Here is an 18427-nt window from a genome sequence, read left to right as displayed (position 1 = left end):
ATTGTAGACCGGTTGACGAAGAGCGCTCATTTCCTTGCTATCAATGAGAGCTCTTCCGCAGAGAAATTGGCAGAGATGTACGTGAGGGAGGTGGTATCGCGGTATGGAGTGTTGATCTCGATTGTCTCAGATCAAGATGTGCGTTTCACTTCCAGATTCTAGAAGAAATTTCATGAAGAGTTGGGTACGAGGCTGCATTTTAGTACCGCATACCACCCACAGACTGACGGGTAGAGCGAGCAGACGATCTAGGCGCTCGAGGACATGCTCCAAGCGTGTGTGTTGGATTTTGGCGGGAGTTGGGACACATATTTACCTTTGGCAGGGTTTTCCTACAACAACAGCCATCATTTGAGCATTGGTATGCCACCCTTTGAGCTGTTGTATGGGAGGAGATGTCTGACCCCCCATTTGCTGGGGAGAGGTAGGGTAACATGTGATGGGTAGTACGGAGATTATGCTTCAGACGACTGAGTAGATATAGTAGGTCAGACAGAGGTTGTTGACCGATCAGATTCGTCAGAAGAGTTATGCGGACAGGCATCGGTCCGAGGTCGAGTTTCAGGTCGGTGACTTCGTGCTCCTGAAGGTCTCTCCTTGGAAAGGAGTGATCCGATTCAGGAAGAGGGGCAAGTTGGGGCCTCGATATATTGGATCTTTCAGGGTGATCGTAAGGGTAGGCAGGGTAGCCTACCGTTTGGAGTTACCCGCGGAGTTAGGTCAGATTCACGACACTTTTCACGTGTCGCAGTTGAGAAAGTGTATAGTCAACTAGTCATCAGTGGTATCGTTAGAGGATATTCAGGTGGATGTGGGCCTGAACTATGTTAAGAGATCGGTGGCAATTAGAGATCGGAAGGTCAAGGTTCTGAAGAATAGGGAAGTGCCTCTGGTGCAGGTGCAGTGGCAACATAGGAAAGGGTCAAAGTTGACTTGGGAACCGGAGCGCGAGATTCGTGAGCAGCATCCAGAGTTGTTTGCAGAATGAGACTTTGAGGGCGAAGTCTGATTCTAGTGGGGGAGAATTGTAACATCCGAATTCCCAGGTATATTATTCTAATATTTTTATTTTGGAATTTGTGAAGGAACTCAGCGAGTTGATGCTTAGACTCGCTGAGTAGGGTCGCGGATTATCATCCGGGTTCGCGACTGGACTCGGCGAGTCCATGCTGTTTAATGAAACCCTAATCCCCGAGTTTGGAGCCTATTTAAGGGCACTCATAGTCCCCCATTGCGGCTACCAGTCCCTTGAGAGAACCCTAAGTGAGGTAAATCAGTTTAGCTAGAAGAAGGTGATCAAGAGCAAGAGGAGACTGAAGGAGGTGTGATTCTAGTGGTTTCAGAGTCCAGAGACTTCAACTTGAGGTATGTATTCGGACCTTCCTCAGTTTTGGTATTGATTCTTAGAGTTATGGTTTTCTAACCTCTTTTGAGGATGGTTATGTGTAGCAATTGGTCCCTTCTTGAGTTTATGCTTTGGATCTGGACTCAAAGAGGTCCAGAGACCTTAACCCATTGAGCTTTATGAGTTATCTTGGGAGTCATGATCTTAGAATGTCATTTTTGGGGCTAAATCACAAAATGAGACCATCTAGATGATATATGAGTATCAAGGTGTGGACTTTACGTGATTATTATGCTTGGGAAGGCCAGATCTAAGGATTAGAGGAACAGATCTAACCTCAGGAGGTCAATGGAGTTTGTGCATGGCATGTACTCGATGAGTTGTTCTTCAGACTCGGTGAGTTGAGTCGGGGTGGCCCCGCAATTCATACCTGGGGACTCGTCGAGTAAAGGGAGGGACTCGACGCGTTAAACCTGGCTAAAGAGTTAGTGGACACATGTGGACTCGCCGAGTTTCCCAAGTGCACTCGACGAGTTGGGTCAAAGTTTGACCGTTGACTTTGGTTGACTTTTAGGGTTTGGTCAACAATGAGGGCCTTTGAGCCAAAGGAGGGGTAAAATGGTCTTTTACCCTTCTTTGGGTGCTTAGAGAGGGTTGAGTCTAGTTCCGAGAATTATATTTATGAGAGTATTACTTTATGTGTTTAGGCGGAGGCTAGACCGTATTTCTACCGAGTCATTGATTTACCGGGACATATGAGGTGAGTCTTCTCACTATACTTTACCTTGAGTGGTAATTAGAGTTATGTGACCAAGTTATTGTATGCTATTATGTGATGTGTTGTACTGCATTATTTCTATGTGGTTTATATCATGTGTATATCAGAGTATATCATAGTTAGAACCGAAAGGTTCATAGAGTTAGGACCAGAGGGTCCACAGCGTTAGGGTCCACGGGCCCACAGAGTTATAGCCTCGAGTGGCTAGTATGTGTTATGTATGGTATTTTGGGGAACTCACTAAGCTTTTTGCTTACAATGTTATGTGTTATGTGTTTCAGGTACCGGTGATGATCGCGGGAAGGCATCGGCATGATTCGTACACACGCATGGATTTTTATGTATTTTGATCTTGGGAAATATTTGTCAAACAAAGTATGATACAATGGGGTTTTATCAATAAATGTGTTGGAAAAGTGTGTTTAAAATGTGAAAATTTTGTTTTAAATTTTACGGTGTTACAATTTGGTATCAGAGCCTTGGTTTGAGGGAAATCGGATGAATCTTCGGGCATATCTGAATTCAAACTGAGGATTTGAAGAAAAATTTGATAATAAAGTAAATTCTTTTTTGAAAGGAGTAAAAGGAGTTTTGAAACAAACAGAGCAGAGCCGTGTGTACGATCAGCCAGTGCCCGAACGGTGATTTCCCAAAATACCCTTACAATAAGAATAGGGACATGAGGTCCCTCTTCTACAGATATCCACACAGGTCCTGTCCTCAAAAATTAAATATTCTTAAAGGCCCACGACGAACAAGAAAAAAATGGCCCGTATCTTTATTATAATTTTGTATTTTTAAATAAAAATATATAATGAAAAAATTGGGCCCTGTGCAGCTACCCACTTTGCCTCCCCTCTAAGCCCCCCATGTCTCTACACATCTCGTCCAAGTCTTCTTAGATATCTCTCCATCCTTTGGGACCAGTGATGATACTCATTTACTACCAGTATTGGAGCACTATTCAAACTTCCAACACTATTAGAAACGTTAAGAGATAATGCTTGTACCATATTTCATTGTTTTGATTTTTTTTAAGAAAATTGAGCTTTAGTGGTATAGAAAGCTTTTCAAAATCAGAGTTTTGTTCAAAAAGCAACCACTTTGGCTCTGATACCAATTCTAGAGAGAAAAACTTTTAAGAAAAACACTTTAACAAATGTTAAAACAAGTTATAATGCAGAATAAGTTTAACTCAAAGGATCATAAATCTCAACAATAATAAGTTAGAGTTAGCAAGTTAGATAATTATATGTGGAAAGATAATGACGAAAATGTAAGGAAATATAAATGACAACAAGTATTATATCAAGTAAACACTAAGCTGATTCTTAATAATGATTGCATTCAAACCAAGTTAGTAAGTGTGATCAGCTTAAAGTGATTAAGTCAAGAATGACTTGCTCTGAAGGAGAGATTTCGATCTTAAGATAAGTCTGTAAGTTCAGTAAAATCTTTGATAATAAGAGAGAGTAATAAGTGATGTAAGAGATAAGAGAGATGTGTATTTCATTTGAAGCGGAATCCTTTATTTATTGAGTTTTGAGAGCATTACAAGAGAATAAACAAAGACTATAATTTAAAAGAAGTGTCCATGTAAGGCACACTGGATAATACATTGTAAATACATAAGTTAAAAAACACTAAGTCTTTGTTCCAGATAAGATGGTTGCGGACAACTTTGACTCTTCTCGTTGTGGTAGCACAAACAAGCTTGCGGTAGTGAAGAGGACTTCAGATTAAGGTTCAAGAAGGTCACTTCCTTGATTCAACAAAAGAGATAGAGGAAATTATAGATATGCCAATGAAGGAGTATAAGAAAAGGCTGCGAAATGACAACGGCCCCGGTGTAGTTTCACCCAAAAATCCAGCTTCAATGGGTTTTGAGCTCAAGGTTCGTATTCTTTCCATTCTCAAAGATATACCTTTTTCCAGGAAAGATTATGAAGATGCTTTCAAGCATATTGATGAAGCTTCGGACCTTGCAAATTATTTCAATGCTCAAAATGTTTCAGGAGATGTAGTTTTAGTAAGAATGCTTCCCGTGATGTTTACTCATGATGCAAAGATATGGTTTAAGTCATTAGCTCCTAGAACAATAAGAACCTATCACAAACTTCATGAAGCTTTCATTGAGCAATTTAGTCCTCTTTCAAATATATCCAAACTTAAAAAGAGATTTCTAACTTCCAACAAGAAATCGATGAACCCTTATTCGAAGCTTGTGAAAGATACAAGGGTCTTTTGAAAAATTATCCTCAACATGACTTGAACACACAACAAGATGTGTCTATTTTATATGATGGGGTGAATGTTACAATGAGGCAACTTCTTGATTCTCAAGGGTCGATTAATAAGAAGAATCCAACAACAATCATAGAATTGATTAAAGAATTCACAAAGCACTAAAGAGAATACTATAACCCACGAGAAGATGCTATCAGAGGTAAAGTTGATGGAGGACATGAGAACATGGCAAGGATAACATGGATTAGTGAATGAAAAAACTAGACCAGTCTATACATTCTATACGAGTAGGGTGTTATAATTGCAATGGGCCGTACTTGACCAAATATTGTGATTTAGATGCAAATGGAAATAAAACAAAATCCCAAGTATGTTACTCTAGCAGGGACTAGTACGATAAGGATTGTAGGAAATCTAAGGAGTGGTTTCCTTACGATGAATACAAGAAGCAAAAGGAAGAGAAGAATAAGCAAACTAGTTGAGGCTTCTATAAAAAGAACAACCACCACCCAAAAATAAATCCGAGTTCGAGTTGATGCTCGCACGCTTTGCAGCCGTTTTTGAGAAAAGACATGATGCAACTGACGCTATGATAAGAAATCGACATGCTGCAATTAAGAACATTGAGACTCAATTGGGTTAGTGACCAAAATCGTAAATGATCGATTGCCACCCAAAATTCCCAATCAAATTCCTCAATCTCATGTTATGGTGATATTTATTGAAAAGGAAGGAAATTATAAGGCTTTTTTGATGTATGAAACAAGCACCAAACAACCCGATCCACAACCAAAAGAAGGAAGGTCTGAGGCAACAATAGAAAAACTCATATGCCCACTGCCCACGCTGTATCGAGCATGCCATGTCGTGGCCACTGAAGAATGATAGTTCCTCATTTTTAAAACCATATCAGCCTCCTTTGCCATGTCTATCTCAAGCCCTCGAGAATCCTCTAGAGTCGGAAAAGAAGAAATTAATGGAACAAGTGCTATCCCTTTCTATCAATGCTCAATTCCTCAAATCTATGACTAAACTCCCTAAATTTGCTAAGGATGTGATGATGAACTGCAAAGAGTTATAAAAAGCATTTATTATTGTTCTTAATGAATTTAGTTTTGTTGCAATCATTAATGGATTGCCTATAAAGATGGGAGATCCGGGTCGATTAACTTTACCTTGTGAATTTGGAAATACTACTTCAATAAATGCTTTAGCCAATTTGGCGGCTAGCATAAATATCATGCCATATTCTTTTTACAAGAAGATTTCTCTAGCAAGGCGACAAAAAACGAGAATGACAATTCAAATGGTGGATCACTCCACAACTCATCCACATGGCATTTGAGAAGATTTGTTGGTGAAAGTTGGGAAATTCATTTTTCCAGTGGATTTTGTGGTATTAGAAAGAAGATGAAGACATTCCCATAATCTTGCGAAGACCATATTTAAGCACCGCAAGAGCTCTTTTTGACATCCATGATTCAAAGCTTACACTTCGAGTAGAGACGAAGAAATAAATTTTGAAATGAACCAAGAAGTGAGTCATGATAGATCTTTGGATGAGATGTTAAGAGTGAGTGATTTGAAGCGTGTACAAGAAGAAAAAGGATTAGAACAACCTCTTAATGCAATAGTTGAAATAGAGAAACTGGTGGAGGAGGAATTGAAAGCTTCGGAGAAGCCTCAAGTTGAAGAACCAAAGGATACCAAGCCAAAAGCTTCAACTCCTATGACTTTTAATGTTTTTGAGTTTACTAAACCCAAGGCTCAGGTCGATGAAGCAATTGAAGAAGAAAAGTTTGATTCAGGTGATGATGAGGAGATAAGCAAGAAGGAGATTGAAAAAGAGAAAAATGATCCAACAATTGGCAAGATGGAAGTGGAAGAAGGAGCAGTGAAATAAGAAGATAGGAAGACAAAACTTGCTGGAAAAAGAAAAAGGGTTGAAACAAAAACACGAAGAAAATGCCAATCAAAAGAAGAAGGAAAATTCGAAAAAGTGTACAAAGATAGAATTAAGGTATACGAAAGAAGATGGAAAGAGAAAATGAAGCATATGGAGATTCTGCTCCTAACTGATACAACGTAGAGCGGGAAGTAGTCTAGCTAAACACTCCTCCAAAAAGAAGCGCTTATTGGGAGGAAACCTGATGTTTGAAGAATTTTTATCCTTTTTATTTTTATTTTCGTTGTTTTTTTCTAACTGAATGATCATAATGTTTTCTGAATTTATCTAGTAAGTTTGCTTTATTTTTTACTATGCAGGATAGACGGTAAGTTTTTATGGGAAAAAGTCGAGAGATTTTAGAAGATTATAGTCGAAGACCATATCTTTGAATAATTGTGGGGTACCTATTAGGTGACAGAAGAGTTTGGTAGAATTTAAATACAAGAAGAGATCTGAAATGTCCTAAGCCATTGAGAAGTATAGATGTTTTATATTTTGGCTTAACAAGACATTCTGTGAAGTCTTCATGACATGGTCATGACCGCCATACCGTTACGTATGTACTTTTATCGTAACTGAATTTTTTCAGACTTATCACCACGATGTGGTGAATATTTCCCACATTATTGCCATATTTAACACAATTTTTGAAGAGGTTCTTTGGCTTATATTTATTCAACACATTTAAATTTGCGAGAAGAGAGTCCAAAAGTACTATTTCCAACAATTATACAAGATGTCAACCACACGACTTTTGAATTCGATCTCACCATTACTATCCTAGGGGAGTTTGTTTCATTTTTCCTTTTTTTCATTTTATGTTCATTAATTGTTTAAGTATGCAATGATGACATTGCATGAATTAAGTGTGGGGTACAAGGTTGAACATAGGAATGCAAGCAGAATAATAAAAATTAATTAAAATAACTAGGATTTTTTTTTAGAAAGGATTGAAATAGTGGTCTAAAATGGAATCTAGTTACAAAAATTGTTATATTTGTATGTTGAGACTTGGGTTGCTAATGTTGTGTGGGACAATCTGATGGGAGTTTTGAGGCTTAATTGAGCCAATAAATGTTCTAGTGTATTTGTGGCTTCTCTATCCTTATGAAATGATGAGACAAAAGCATAACCTTGTTTAGTTTGAGGGATGTAATATGTTTAACATCATATACCTGAAATGTAACTAGGAGAGCTTATATAGTCATTGCAATTTAGACTAATACCTCTAACCAATAAGTGTTCAAGTTAAGTTCTCTTGCTTATGCATATGTTTTTTTTTTTAGGATTTTTAGTTTTTAGTGAAAAAGTGAGAAAAGAAAAAAAAATGTGAAAAAAGAAAAAGATATAGAAAAATAGAAGAAAAAAGATATAAAGACTGATTGAATAAGAGTCTACAAAGCTATGAAGACCAATAAATATTATGAAGAAAAGTTCAGGAAATCAAAAAATCAAAGACTAAAGAACAAGACAATTTCCCAAGTTGTTATTTATTGTGGTTTCTCTTTCTAGGTTATTTTACCATATGTATGCTTGGAGATTAACCAAAAATTCCTTCAGTTTAAGACAATTTTCTGAGGATATGTTCGGAGTGATGCATAAAATGAAAGTTGTTTAAAATAACTAGGAAGTGTTTAAAAGGATTGTGAGTATTTAGGATTGGGGAAGTTCTTAGGAATCAGTAGACACAAATATATGCATTGCGATCTTGATGTAATGGAGAAGCTTAAATGGGAATGTCTTTTACAATGTTGGTGGCTAGGTTTTTGATGTGATCATATGATGATATAAAAAAACCAGTTTTGCTTGAGGGAAAGCAAAAGTCAAGTATGGGTATTTTGATATGTGCATATTTAATCATATATTTTGTACATTATCTTAATATTTCTAGCTACAATTGTGATCATTTTAGGACAAAAGGTACTTAATATGTTTAATATCTTTTTTGTAGCAGCAAATACATGCTCGACATAAAAAAAAGAAAAATCAGAAAAAAGTGGGCTATAGCAATCAAAGTTAAAATAAGTCATATATAAGGGTGCCCACAACATGGCCATTCTATCCCACGTTGTGGGGAGGAGAAGATTTGTGATTATCATATGACTTGCCACATATGGGATTTAAAAGATGTCCACAGCGTGACACCTATTCCCTACGCTGTGATGACCAAATTTTAGGAAAATGTATGTATATATATATATATATATATATATATATATATATATATATATATATATGGTATTAAGTCGAAGTTTTGAGAGAGCCTTGAGTATTAAGCTAAGGATTACGACTAAAAACCCTTAGAAAACCCTCAGAAGTAAAGATTTCCATTTGAACTCAAGCTTTGAAGATAATTGAAGGATGATAATCATTGAATCATTCGGGTTGCTAGAATTTACCATTTCTTCTCTAGCTAACATTGATTTCATGTTTGTTTCTGTTTTACTTATGGGCTAATCATCCCAAACTTCTGTTTGGTGAAGATGAACCCGATCATTATGTGTTGATTTCAAAATTATGGATGTTTAAGTTGATTTTACTTGTGTTTGATAATGAAAATCCTAGCATGTTGAAGTGTTAATTTATATTGCTTATTAATCACGTTCCATGATCATTCAAGTTGCATGAATTGTTACCTAATTGTTTATGATCATTAAATAATTAGAGTTGGTGATTAATGATATCCTAGGGTTAAGTATATCCTAGGGTTAAGTAAATAAAAGTTAATAACTTTAACTATGTTAGAGAGGGTAATTGATTTATAAATTGTGCTTGGTTGCTTGACTTGATTATAGGGTAGTAACAAATAGATTTATCATTCATAGTCCAATTCATACTTATATCAATTTGATGTTTAACTTGTGCTTGATCATTGCATGGTAATTCATAAATTGGTACATCTAGGTATTTGATCATAATAACTAGTAAATTAAAAAATTAGTAATTAATATAATCCATCCACTAGAAATCCACCATATGAGAGGGGGAAAACGAAACTAAACAGAAGTACTCTGTGAATCTTGAAGTAGAAATAGTATTCTTTGCTTGTTTATGTTTTAATAGTTGTTTATTTGATAGTAGTTTGAACTCAGTTAATGAACTTGCAAAACTGGTAAAAAAAACCCAATTTTAAGTTTGTTTTCTTAGTTTAATTAAAAATAGTTCTTTTACTGATAATTAAATCATGTTTCCTGTGTTCGACACCTGACTTACCTAAGTTATTCTATAATCTAACTAGGTACACTACTTATAGGTGCGTAAATTAGTTAAGTTAGTTAGGTCTGTATATCTAAAAGTTGATAGGTATACTTAATGCACATCAGAAGTGAATTGGAATCCTAGTATTTTGACCAATATTAGTTGACAAAATTAAACGGCATGGCACGAGAGTCTTCTTTTGTTACGCTTTCAGTTGAAATTTGAACTAAAAATCAAATGAAAGAGTGAATAATGAAATTCAAACAAAAATGATTTCAAGAACAGTAATTTCAATATAAAAATGAAAATAAATTGTAATTGCACAAGAGACCTAAAAATCATAATTTGAGAACAACCGAAGTCGTTGAACAAAACAAAATTTAATGATTTGAAATCAACTTAAAGATTTACTTCTCTAACGCCACTTGTTGGATCGATTGGCTAATTCAATACATATGAATCATGATCATGTACAAAAAGAATGTAAGAAATGTTAACATAACAATCCTTATATTTTCAAAATAGAGCCAGAGAGTTCAAAAAAAAATTGGATATAAGAACTACTCAAAAGACTTACCCTACCTTCTAACAAATAATTGTATTTTTAGGTTTAAAAATAAGGAGTTGGTTAGAGAATAACCATTAGGATGATGACATCTAAGCAATTATATGTTGTAAATCAGTTATGTTACATTCACTACGCACCGAAGTTGTACAAAATTCTGATACAAAACATATTATTGGAATTATACAATGAAAACTAAAATATTACAATATAAACTTTCGTAACAAACTTTGAAAGTAACAATATATATATATATATATATATATATATATATATATATATATATATATATATATATATATATATATATATATATATATATATATATATATATATATATATATATATATATATATATATATATATATGTGTGTGTGTGTGCGCGCGCGCGCGTGTGCGTGCGCGCATGTGTATGTGTGTGTTTGTGGGTTTGTGTATGTGTTATATATATATATATATATATATATATATATATATATATATATATATATATATATATATATATATATATATAACACCAAGAATATGACATTCATAAACATAAATCATTATCATAATGAACCATATTATAAAATCATATACGTGTAAGTTGAGGAGTACCAATCTTCAAGTTAAGAAGATTGGTATCAAACTGGTGCTTAGTGTAAATGTAGGTCGTGTTCGACAATGTTGTGAATCGGCATTTGAGTTATGTACACTCAAAATTGATTAAGTTGTTTAATTTCCTTTGGAAATGGGTTGTTTTTAACGGGCTAAGTAAAATTTAACTATCCAAATCCAGTAACCAGATTTAAACGATTTTTTTATTGTCCTCAAGTTTATAAAATTACATATAACTGATCATTGTTGAAAAACTATTGTCCTCAATTCTCGATCTGATTGATTCAAAGGTACAGTTTAAATTAGTTTTTAAACTTTATATATATTAGATCAATATGGATGACCTAATAAAATAAATTGTAACATGTTATTTTATGATAAATATTAAGCAAAGTTATCTTAAAATGTCTATAATGATGTGTCTGTTGCAAAGAGATGTCCACATTTATATGCAAATTGTGATCTCGATCATATATAGTAGGCGAATACTCATGCGTTATGTAGAATAAAATTGTATGGTTTTTTAAAAACGTTTTTTAAGTCTCTTAGAAATATTTTCATAAACATTTAAAATGACCATGTATTATTCCTAAGAAACTTTCATATCTAATTAACATTGTATAAAAAAAATCGTTAGATAGTGAATTTGTTATTTTACTTTAGCTACACACAATAAACGAAGGATGTACATTTGTTATAGAAAACATACAACACATTAGAAGATTTTTTGAACATTTGTATGGATTTTTGAGTCACACATATATGCCATTTATTTAGATTCATTTTAACTACTATGTATATAATATGTATATACAACTTTGATGTCTATTTGATAATATGTAAATACATACTAAAATGGATATTTATACATGTTGTAGAGAATGAAATATTTTAAAAGTTAATCTTTTAAGTTATAAAAATAATGACTTTGACAATTTAATTAACATATGAATTTTAGCAAAGTTGAAGTGCATGGTACTTTTTCTTCCTTTTTAAATTTTGTTGTAATGTATTATCATTTTATTTTTAAAATTTAACATACACTAGTTTACAATCGATACCATCAGCAGCTAATTGTAGATTTAATGTTTTTAGATTATTAATGATGATGACTTTATTCACTATATATCTTTATTTATGTGTATAAAGTCTAACATGTTCTTTAACTAATAGTAAATATGAATATAAAAAGATATCACTTATAAAAAAGTTATATATAATTGTAGTCATCTATACTTGTAAACCACGGTTAAATGTCATTCAAAAATTTAGTTTTAATTGATTTTATATTATCATATAGTTTCGATTATTATATAATTTTGTATCAAATTAATATAAAACTTTACATGTTATGTATAATGACAATAAAGTAATTATTTTTAACCAAAATTATAGAGCAAATGGAAAATAAGTCACTATATTACCATGAAATTTTGAATTTGACACCATGTTGTTTTTTTCGTAAGTATGTTATTATATTTACATTTTTATTGAAATATCAACCAAATGAATTGTTCTACCTGTTGTTCTCGTAATCACTTTTTTTCGAACTGCAATAAATTCAGTATGTTTTCCAAGATTGTGATTTTGACATTGTGTTTTTTTTCTCAATTATATCACTATATTTACCGTTTTGTTGCAATATAATCAAACACAATAACTGATTACCATTAATCTAGCACATTACAAAATAAATGACATGATAATATTGTAGCGTGAAACCCATATGACACATCTATGTGCCGCGACACATTTTATTAAATGCACCTGACTCTACATGTCCATCATTGTATGCAAAAAAGAAAAGTCAGTGTGACCCATGACCACGCCGCGACCCTCTATAGGGTGCGACATGGTGAGGCAAAAGCCTCCCTATAAATGGAGGGTCACCCATCCTCCTTTCTTTCAACCAATTCTTCCAACTCTCTCTCTCTCTCTCTCTATCTCTCTCTCTCTCTATCTCTCTCCACATCAAGATTTCGGTCCCTTATGATTCGACTCCTCATTCTGTAATCCAAGTAGTAAAGCTCTCGAGGTTTCGAAGGATAACTAAAGAAAGGAAGTAAATGTCAAAGTTCTGTTCGCTACTATTTGGACCTCATCAATTGAGTAATTTACACTTACTCTTATCTAAACTACTTAATTGTTTCAAGAATATTTAGGTGAGTTATCTCACTATACTTTGTGTGGCAATATATTTTCTTTGTATATTAGAATGTGAGAACTATTGGAATAGAGTTAAATGAATAGACTAATTCACCTGAATATTCTTGAAACAAGTAAGTAGGTTATATAATTAAGTGTCAAAGTAACTTATTCGAATCACGATGGACCGAAATTTCAAGAGGGCAAGGGAGAGAGAGAGAGAGAGAGAGAGAGAGAGAGAGAGAATTAGAAGAATTGGTGGAAAGAAATGAGGATGGTGACTCTTCTTTTATAAGGAAGTTATTTCCTAGACGTGCGGCGTCATACGGAGGGTCGCGTTACGGCCATGGGCCAAACTGACCTTTCTTTCGTGCACACAATGTTGGACGTGTGGATTCAGGCCATTTAATAAACATGCTACAACACATAAATGTGTGGTATGGCTTCCACATCACAATAATATCATGTTATTTATTTTGGTTGATATCGCAACAAAACTATAAATATAGTGATCTAATTATGAAAAAAAAAAACATAGTGTTAAAATCACAATTTTAGTAAATATAGTAACTTTATTGCAATTAGAAACAAATAGTTACTGAAAACTTTAAATATAGTAAATATAGTAACTTATTGCAATTTTAGTAAATATAGTAACTTTATTGCAATTTTACTAAATATGATTTATGTTGAACATATTGAAAATTGAAAGTAATGACCTACCATATAATATTTATATAGATATCGATATAGATATAAATATACATACATCTATTTAACTTATGTTTTTTTTTATCATAAACAATTTTTTATAATATTCTTTCATTTGTTTATTTTATTTATTTATTTTTTTAAAATTAATTTAATATACTTATATCGTTAGGATATATAAAAAAGACCGATTCTTGCAACTTAAGCATAGGTATGTCTAAAATAAAAAATTTAAGAACTGTTAAACGACCTTCTTAACTAGATTAAATTATTATAAAATGAAATGCGTAATCGTATGCATGTTTCACCATATATTGTTGTTAATGATTCTATATATCGGCAATCGATTTCTTACCAACTTACATGGAAGCTGTCGTTAAACAATATATAGTTTCCTTTCAACAAAAAAAAAAAGTTTGTCGGAAATCTATTGGTATTACAAACAAAAATTTCTATCAGTAGAGTGTTATAAAATCTGTCGGATGATTACCCAAGCCTCTTGCCCTCCTTTGCAACGCAATTTTTCCGTGTCGGTATATTTGCGAAAACTAGTGCTGTTTATACCGACTCATAAAAAGACTTATTAGTTATTAGTCAAAAAGCAATAACATAACACGGATCACTCATCTTTGTGATTACATAATTGAAAAACGGATTAGCCAATATAATCGAAAAAAATATTACTATAACGGCACATTGTATAGCCAATATATATAATCCAAGCATATATATAAGCCTAATTAATAAAAAATTCGCTACAAACATATATGTATAAGACTTGCATACAAATTAACGCTTACTAAAATTTCGAGTATATTAGCTCTCTTAAACGAGTAAAACTTAAGTGCAGCTCGACATATGGAAACAAATGAAAGGGTACGTCTTGTTCATACAATAGCACAGTGTTAATTTGATTCTTGGCAGCTTATATCTTTCTCTTTTATCCACTCAATAAAATTGCTAAGATTTTTGTGTGAGCATCCGCCTTCTCTAATACTGCTTGTTACCTTCTCTTTGATATCCGTCGCTTTAGTTCTGAATGTATTGTCTCCGAGCAGCTGCTCTACCTTACCTTTTATTTCCCCTCTTCGGATGATACCAGCTTCATCTTTTTCAAACCCAAGCCCAATCTTCCAGATGTCACAAATGTAAATTTCATTTTGAAACTGATCAGCAAAGTATGGCCAACACAAGAAAGGGAGTCCATTTGTAACACCCTCTAAAGTAGAATTCCAACCACAATGACTCACAAAACAAGCCACAGAAGGATGAGCTAACACTTTCTGTTGAGGTGCCCAACTCAGTATTCTTCCACGAGAACCTACTCTTTCCACAAACCCATCTGGGAAAGCAGCTGTAGTCTCCTTTGTCATGCCTTGTCGCACAACCCACAAGAATGGTCTGTCGCTAAGTTCAAGAGCAAGTGCCAATTCTTCAAACTGTGTTTGATTGAAAATGGTGAAGCTCCCAAATGCTACGTAAATGACCGAACATGGTGGCTGTTGGTCGAGCCATGCTAAACAGGTGGAGTCTTCTTGCCAGAAGTGACCTACTTGGTCAGCTCGTCGGTTGCTTGCCAGCAAAGGGCCAATTGGTAATAGCTGGGGGAAGAGGTTAAGTGCTCCAGACTCCAGCTCAATAGTTGATCTGCATAGATGCCATTCCGTCAATCTGTAGGCTTCAGGAGCTTCTTTTACAACTTGAAAAAAAGCTTCTACAGTCGGCAAGTCCTCAAAGCGCGTCCACCAGAGGTTCGTTGGTTTTATAAGCGGCATGGTTTCTGATAGCTTAATCATCTGCTGATTAAGAGGTATGCCTGAAATAAAAAAATTCAAGAAAGGTTAAACGACCTTCTTAGAAAAGGAAATGGGTAATCGTTGCATGTTTTCACCGTTGTTGTTAATGATTCCATCAGCAATCAAATTCGGACAGCTCAACATGGAAGTTAGCGTAGTAACCGATGCTGGGCAGAAAGCTGCTCTTCTTATTCCCATCTTCTTTGCGACTTTTATGGCCCATCCCATGCAATCATCAACAATAATACAGGTAACTTTATTGCTGTCTTCTTTGTTAATTTTCTCTATAAGTTCTTCCAATTTGCCAGGCATAGTTTCTAGTATTGATCTGGTCAACTTACAAAGGTCAGTCCTGTCCGCCGATGATTGTAATCCATCGGGGATTGAAACCAACTGCAATAGATCACTAAAACCATCATTTTCAAATGCATTGCTTGTTACCAACGTGTGAGTGACCTCTGTGTTTACAACTGTAACTTTGACATCATGGTTGACTAAGCGTTGAGCAAGCTCCATTATAGGGATGACATGGCCTTGTGCGGGATAAGGTATGACTAGAACATGAGGTTTTGCCATGATTTGTGAGGGACGTTTTCTTGGAGGTTCAAACAAGTAATAGTGCTTTCTCTATACTATGTGGCTTGCTCCGTTTTATAGACAAAAATAATTGAGACGTCAAGGCTATATTGTTTATTTTGTTGGTTGCCTTATTATTTTTTTTATTAAGGGGCTAGTTGGCTGCTTTGTGGAAAGTTATCATAAAGCAAAAATTAGCAAATAGTTCATAATATATATATATATATATATATATATATATATATATATATATATATATATATATATATATATATATTACTATCTTATAAAAGAAATCTCACTATATATATAAATAGATTCAATATAATAATAATATTTTTTAACACGTCCAAGTATTAAAGCTTAAAGTACAACCAAACATCAATAAAATAATATTAAAATCTTAAGTTAACCCATGGAGATCATATATACGTTTAAACTTTGAATCCTCCTAAAAATCTCGCAAAATTGACCAAATATTCACTATAGTTCACCCGATTAAATTGGTTTCAGATGGAGTTATTATTTGACCTGAATCCTTAGTTTTAGTAGACTAAATCAATCTTTATCTCATGTGTAGTTTCAACAAATGTTAAAGAAACCTAAATGTGCACCGTAAACCGTCGGTCCCTTTTCTTTTTCATGAAGTCACCTCTCTAATCATAACTTGTTTTTCTTTTTACAGGCTGTAAGTCATGGATCTCGATCTACACTACCATTTTCACACCACCTAAGTCTCTCTCTCTCTATCTCTCTCTCTCTCTCTCTCTCTCAACTGTGTTTATTTTTAAAAGTTGTTTATTTATAGATTTTTTTTTTATTTTTTATGCCAGCAATGATTTAAGTATAAATGCACATAGAGGAAAGAAAAGAAACGTAGGTACCAAACTTGAAGAAAAGAAAACTGTGAAGCAAACCTAAAGGTATCTTCTTGATTTTGAATTCTCGATTATTTTGCATTTTTTTGAACAAGTAATCAACTATATTATCTTTTAACATATTTGACCATATGTGATTTATCGTGATTTTCCTCCTGATGAGTTTGTTTTTTGATATGATTTTTTGGTAGATCCATCCTCCACAAAAAGTTTGTTGAAATTCAATAAATAACATGCTTCAACAATATGTAACCATTGATTGTTATGGGTTTGGCTTTTGCTTGAATTGAATTATCGTTCAAAAATATCTTACCTAACTGCCTTGTTTTTCAAAAGTATTTTATTCCTTAATTGCTCATGGCAGGTTCATTAATGTTAGCAAGAGAGACTTTTTGAAGAATGAAGGGATATTGACCAGCTTCCCTGAAGGTAGACATATAGGTTCCTTTGATGATGGTTATTGATGGCGAAGACAGTCATTCGCTCCTTTATCATTCAAGATCACCCAACAGGAATTTGGTAGCAGCTATATTCCTCCATACAACATGAAGGTCAAGTCAATTTCAGCCTATATATTTCTAGCAAGCTATATCTTATAGTTTTTTTATATGGGCTGAATGTTTGAGTTCATTTTGGACGTAAAAACCTGATAATCGATGTCAATTTTTGGATCCGAAAAAGCAATATATTAAAATTTTATAAACTATAAAATCTATTGCATCTTGTGAAATGCAAGAGCGTAATCACATTGGATTTACCTGGTGTCGCAAGCATACATGAAAGTCAAATTCTTATAATATCACAATCTATGTGTAAATCGATACCATAATGTTTTCTTTGGAAAATACACAAAAGTTAAATGGTTGACAAATAATATCATTGACGGCCATTTCCTAATACTAAATCATACTTTTCTCATTGGTAGTCTATTAGTTCAAAATCAATTAATTTCAAGAATACTTGTTTTCTGTCTAATTGTGTTGTTTTTGTTTATTATTGAGCAGGAGCTATTGTAAGTATGGAAGAGATAAAAGCATGGGATTATGGTTTTTTGCTATTTATATGCTTATTCTTCGTCCTAGCTAGGGGATTATTTTTGGAATTTTGAAGGGATAAAATCAAATAATATTTGTTTGCCCAATTTTTTTTATTTTATATAATTCTGCATCAGAACCAGTTATGTATAACTATGCTTAGATATCAATTTTTTTTATTGTATACACTTACATTTAAAAATGTCTTTCACCAACAATTTATGGGTGTTAATACACATTAGGGGGGTTTTAACATTCTAAGTATCATGCCTATTAATAGATTAAACTTATTGTTCATTTTTTGAGTAGATTAATTTTGTTGGTCTTAATTTCACTAATTTGTTTGATGAATTTTAGAAAATTCTCTTTGTAAAAGTTGCTGATCTTACCGAAAAAACTATACAAACTCCCTCCCCACCCTTATGGTCGTCCGCCGCATTACGCGGGTAGACGGCTGGTATTTATATGTATGTATGTATATATATATATATATATATATATATATATATATATATATATATATATATATATATATATAAGACCCTAACTTTCGTATTTATAAAAGAACAAAACTTTCATATTTGACAATATAGTTACCCCAAAACA

General features: G+C 33.5%; 1 protein-coding gene, 1 long non-coding RNA gene and 1 other non-coding gene across 3 annotated transcripts; 1 reads left to right on the top strand and 2 right to left on the bottom strand.

Annotated features, from left to right (window-relative positions):
* Positions 1-4287: 4287 nt before the first annotated feature.
* LOC145038119 (small nucleolar RNA R71) lies at positions 4288-4393 on the bottom strand. Its single transcript, XR_013679186.1, has one exon. It is a non-coding gene; the product is annotated as a small nucleolar RNA R71 (small nucleolar RNA).
* A 9925-nt stretch (positions 4394-14318) lies between these two features.
* Positions 14319-15989, bottom strand: LOC145037136 (UDP-glycosyltransferase 83A1-like). Its single transcript, XM_078985720.1, has 2 exons — positions 15429-15989; positions 14319-15353 (listed from the first exon to the last, which is right to left on the bottom strand). Exons 1-2 carry the CDS (start codon positions 15907-15909, stop codon positions 14443-14445), a joined length of 1392 nt encoding a protein of 463 aa, XP_078841846.1. The 5' UTR covers positions 15910-15989; the 3' UTR covers positions 14319-14442.
* Positions 15990-16761: 772 nt separating this feature from the next.
* LOC145033895 (uncharacterized) lies at positions 16762-17925 on the top strand. Its single transcript, XR_013677766.1, has 3 exons — positions 16762-16832; positions 17152-17338; positions 17792-17925. It is a non-coding gene; the product is annotated as an uncharacterized LOC145033895 (long non-coding RNA).
* Positions 17926-18427: the final 502 nt, after the last annotated feature.

This window comes from Lactuca saligna, chromosome 3 (assembly GCF_052625555.1).
Source record: "Lactuca saligna cultivar CGN05327 chromosome 3, ASM5262555v1, whole genome shotgun sequence".
NCBI classification, from domain to species: Eukaryota; Viridiplantae; Streptophyta; class Magnoliopsida; order Asterales; family Asteraceae; genus Lactuca; species Lactuca saligna.
This window is presented reverse-complemented; position numbering and strand designations above follow the sequence as displayed.

Coding starts and splice junctions, on each gene's coding strand:
- LOC145037136 (XM_078985720.1), bottom strand. CDS start 15,909: ATGGCAAAACCTCATGTTCTAGTCATACCTTATCCCGCACAAGGCCAT. Junction 15,354..15,428: donor TGGAATCATTAACAACAACG/GTGAAAACATGC, acceptor TTTTTATTTCAG/GCATACCTCTTAATCAGCAG.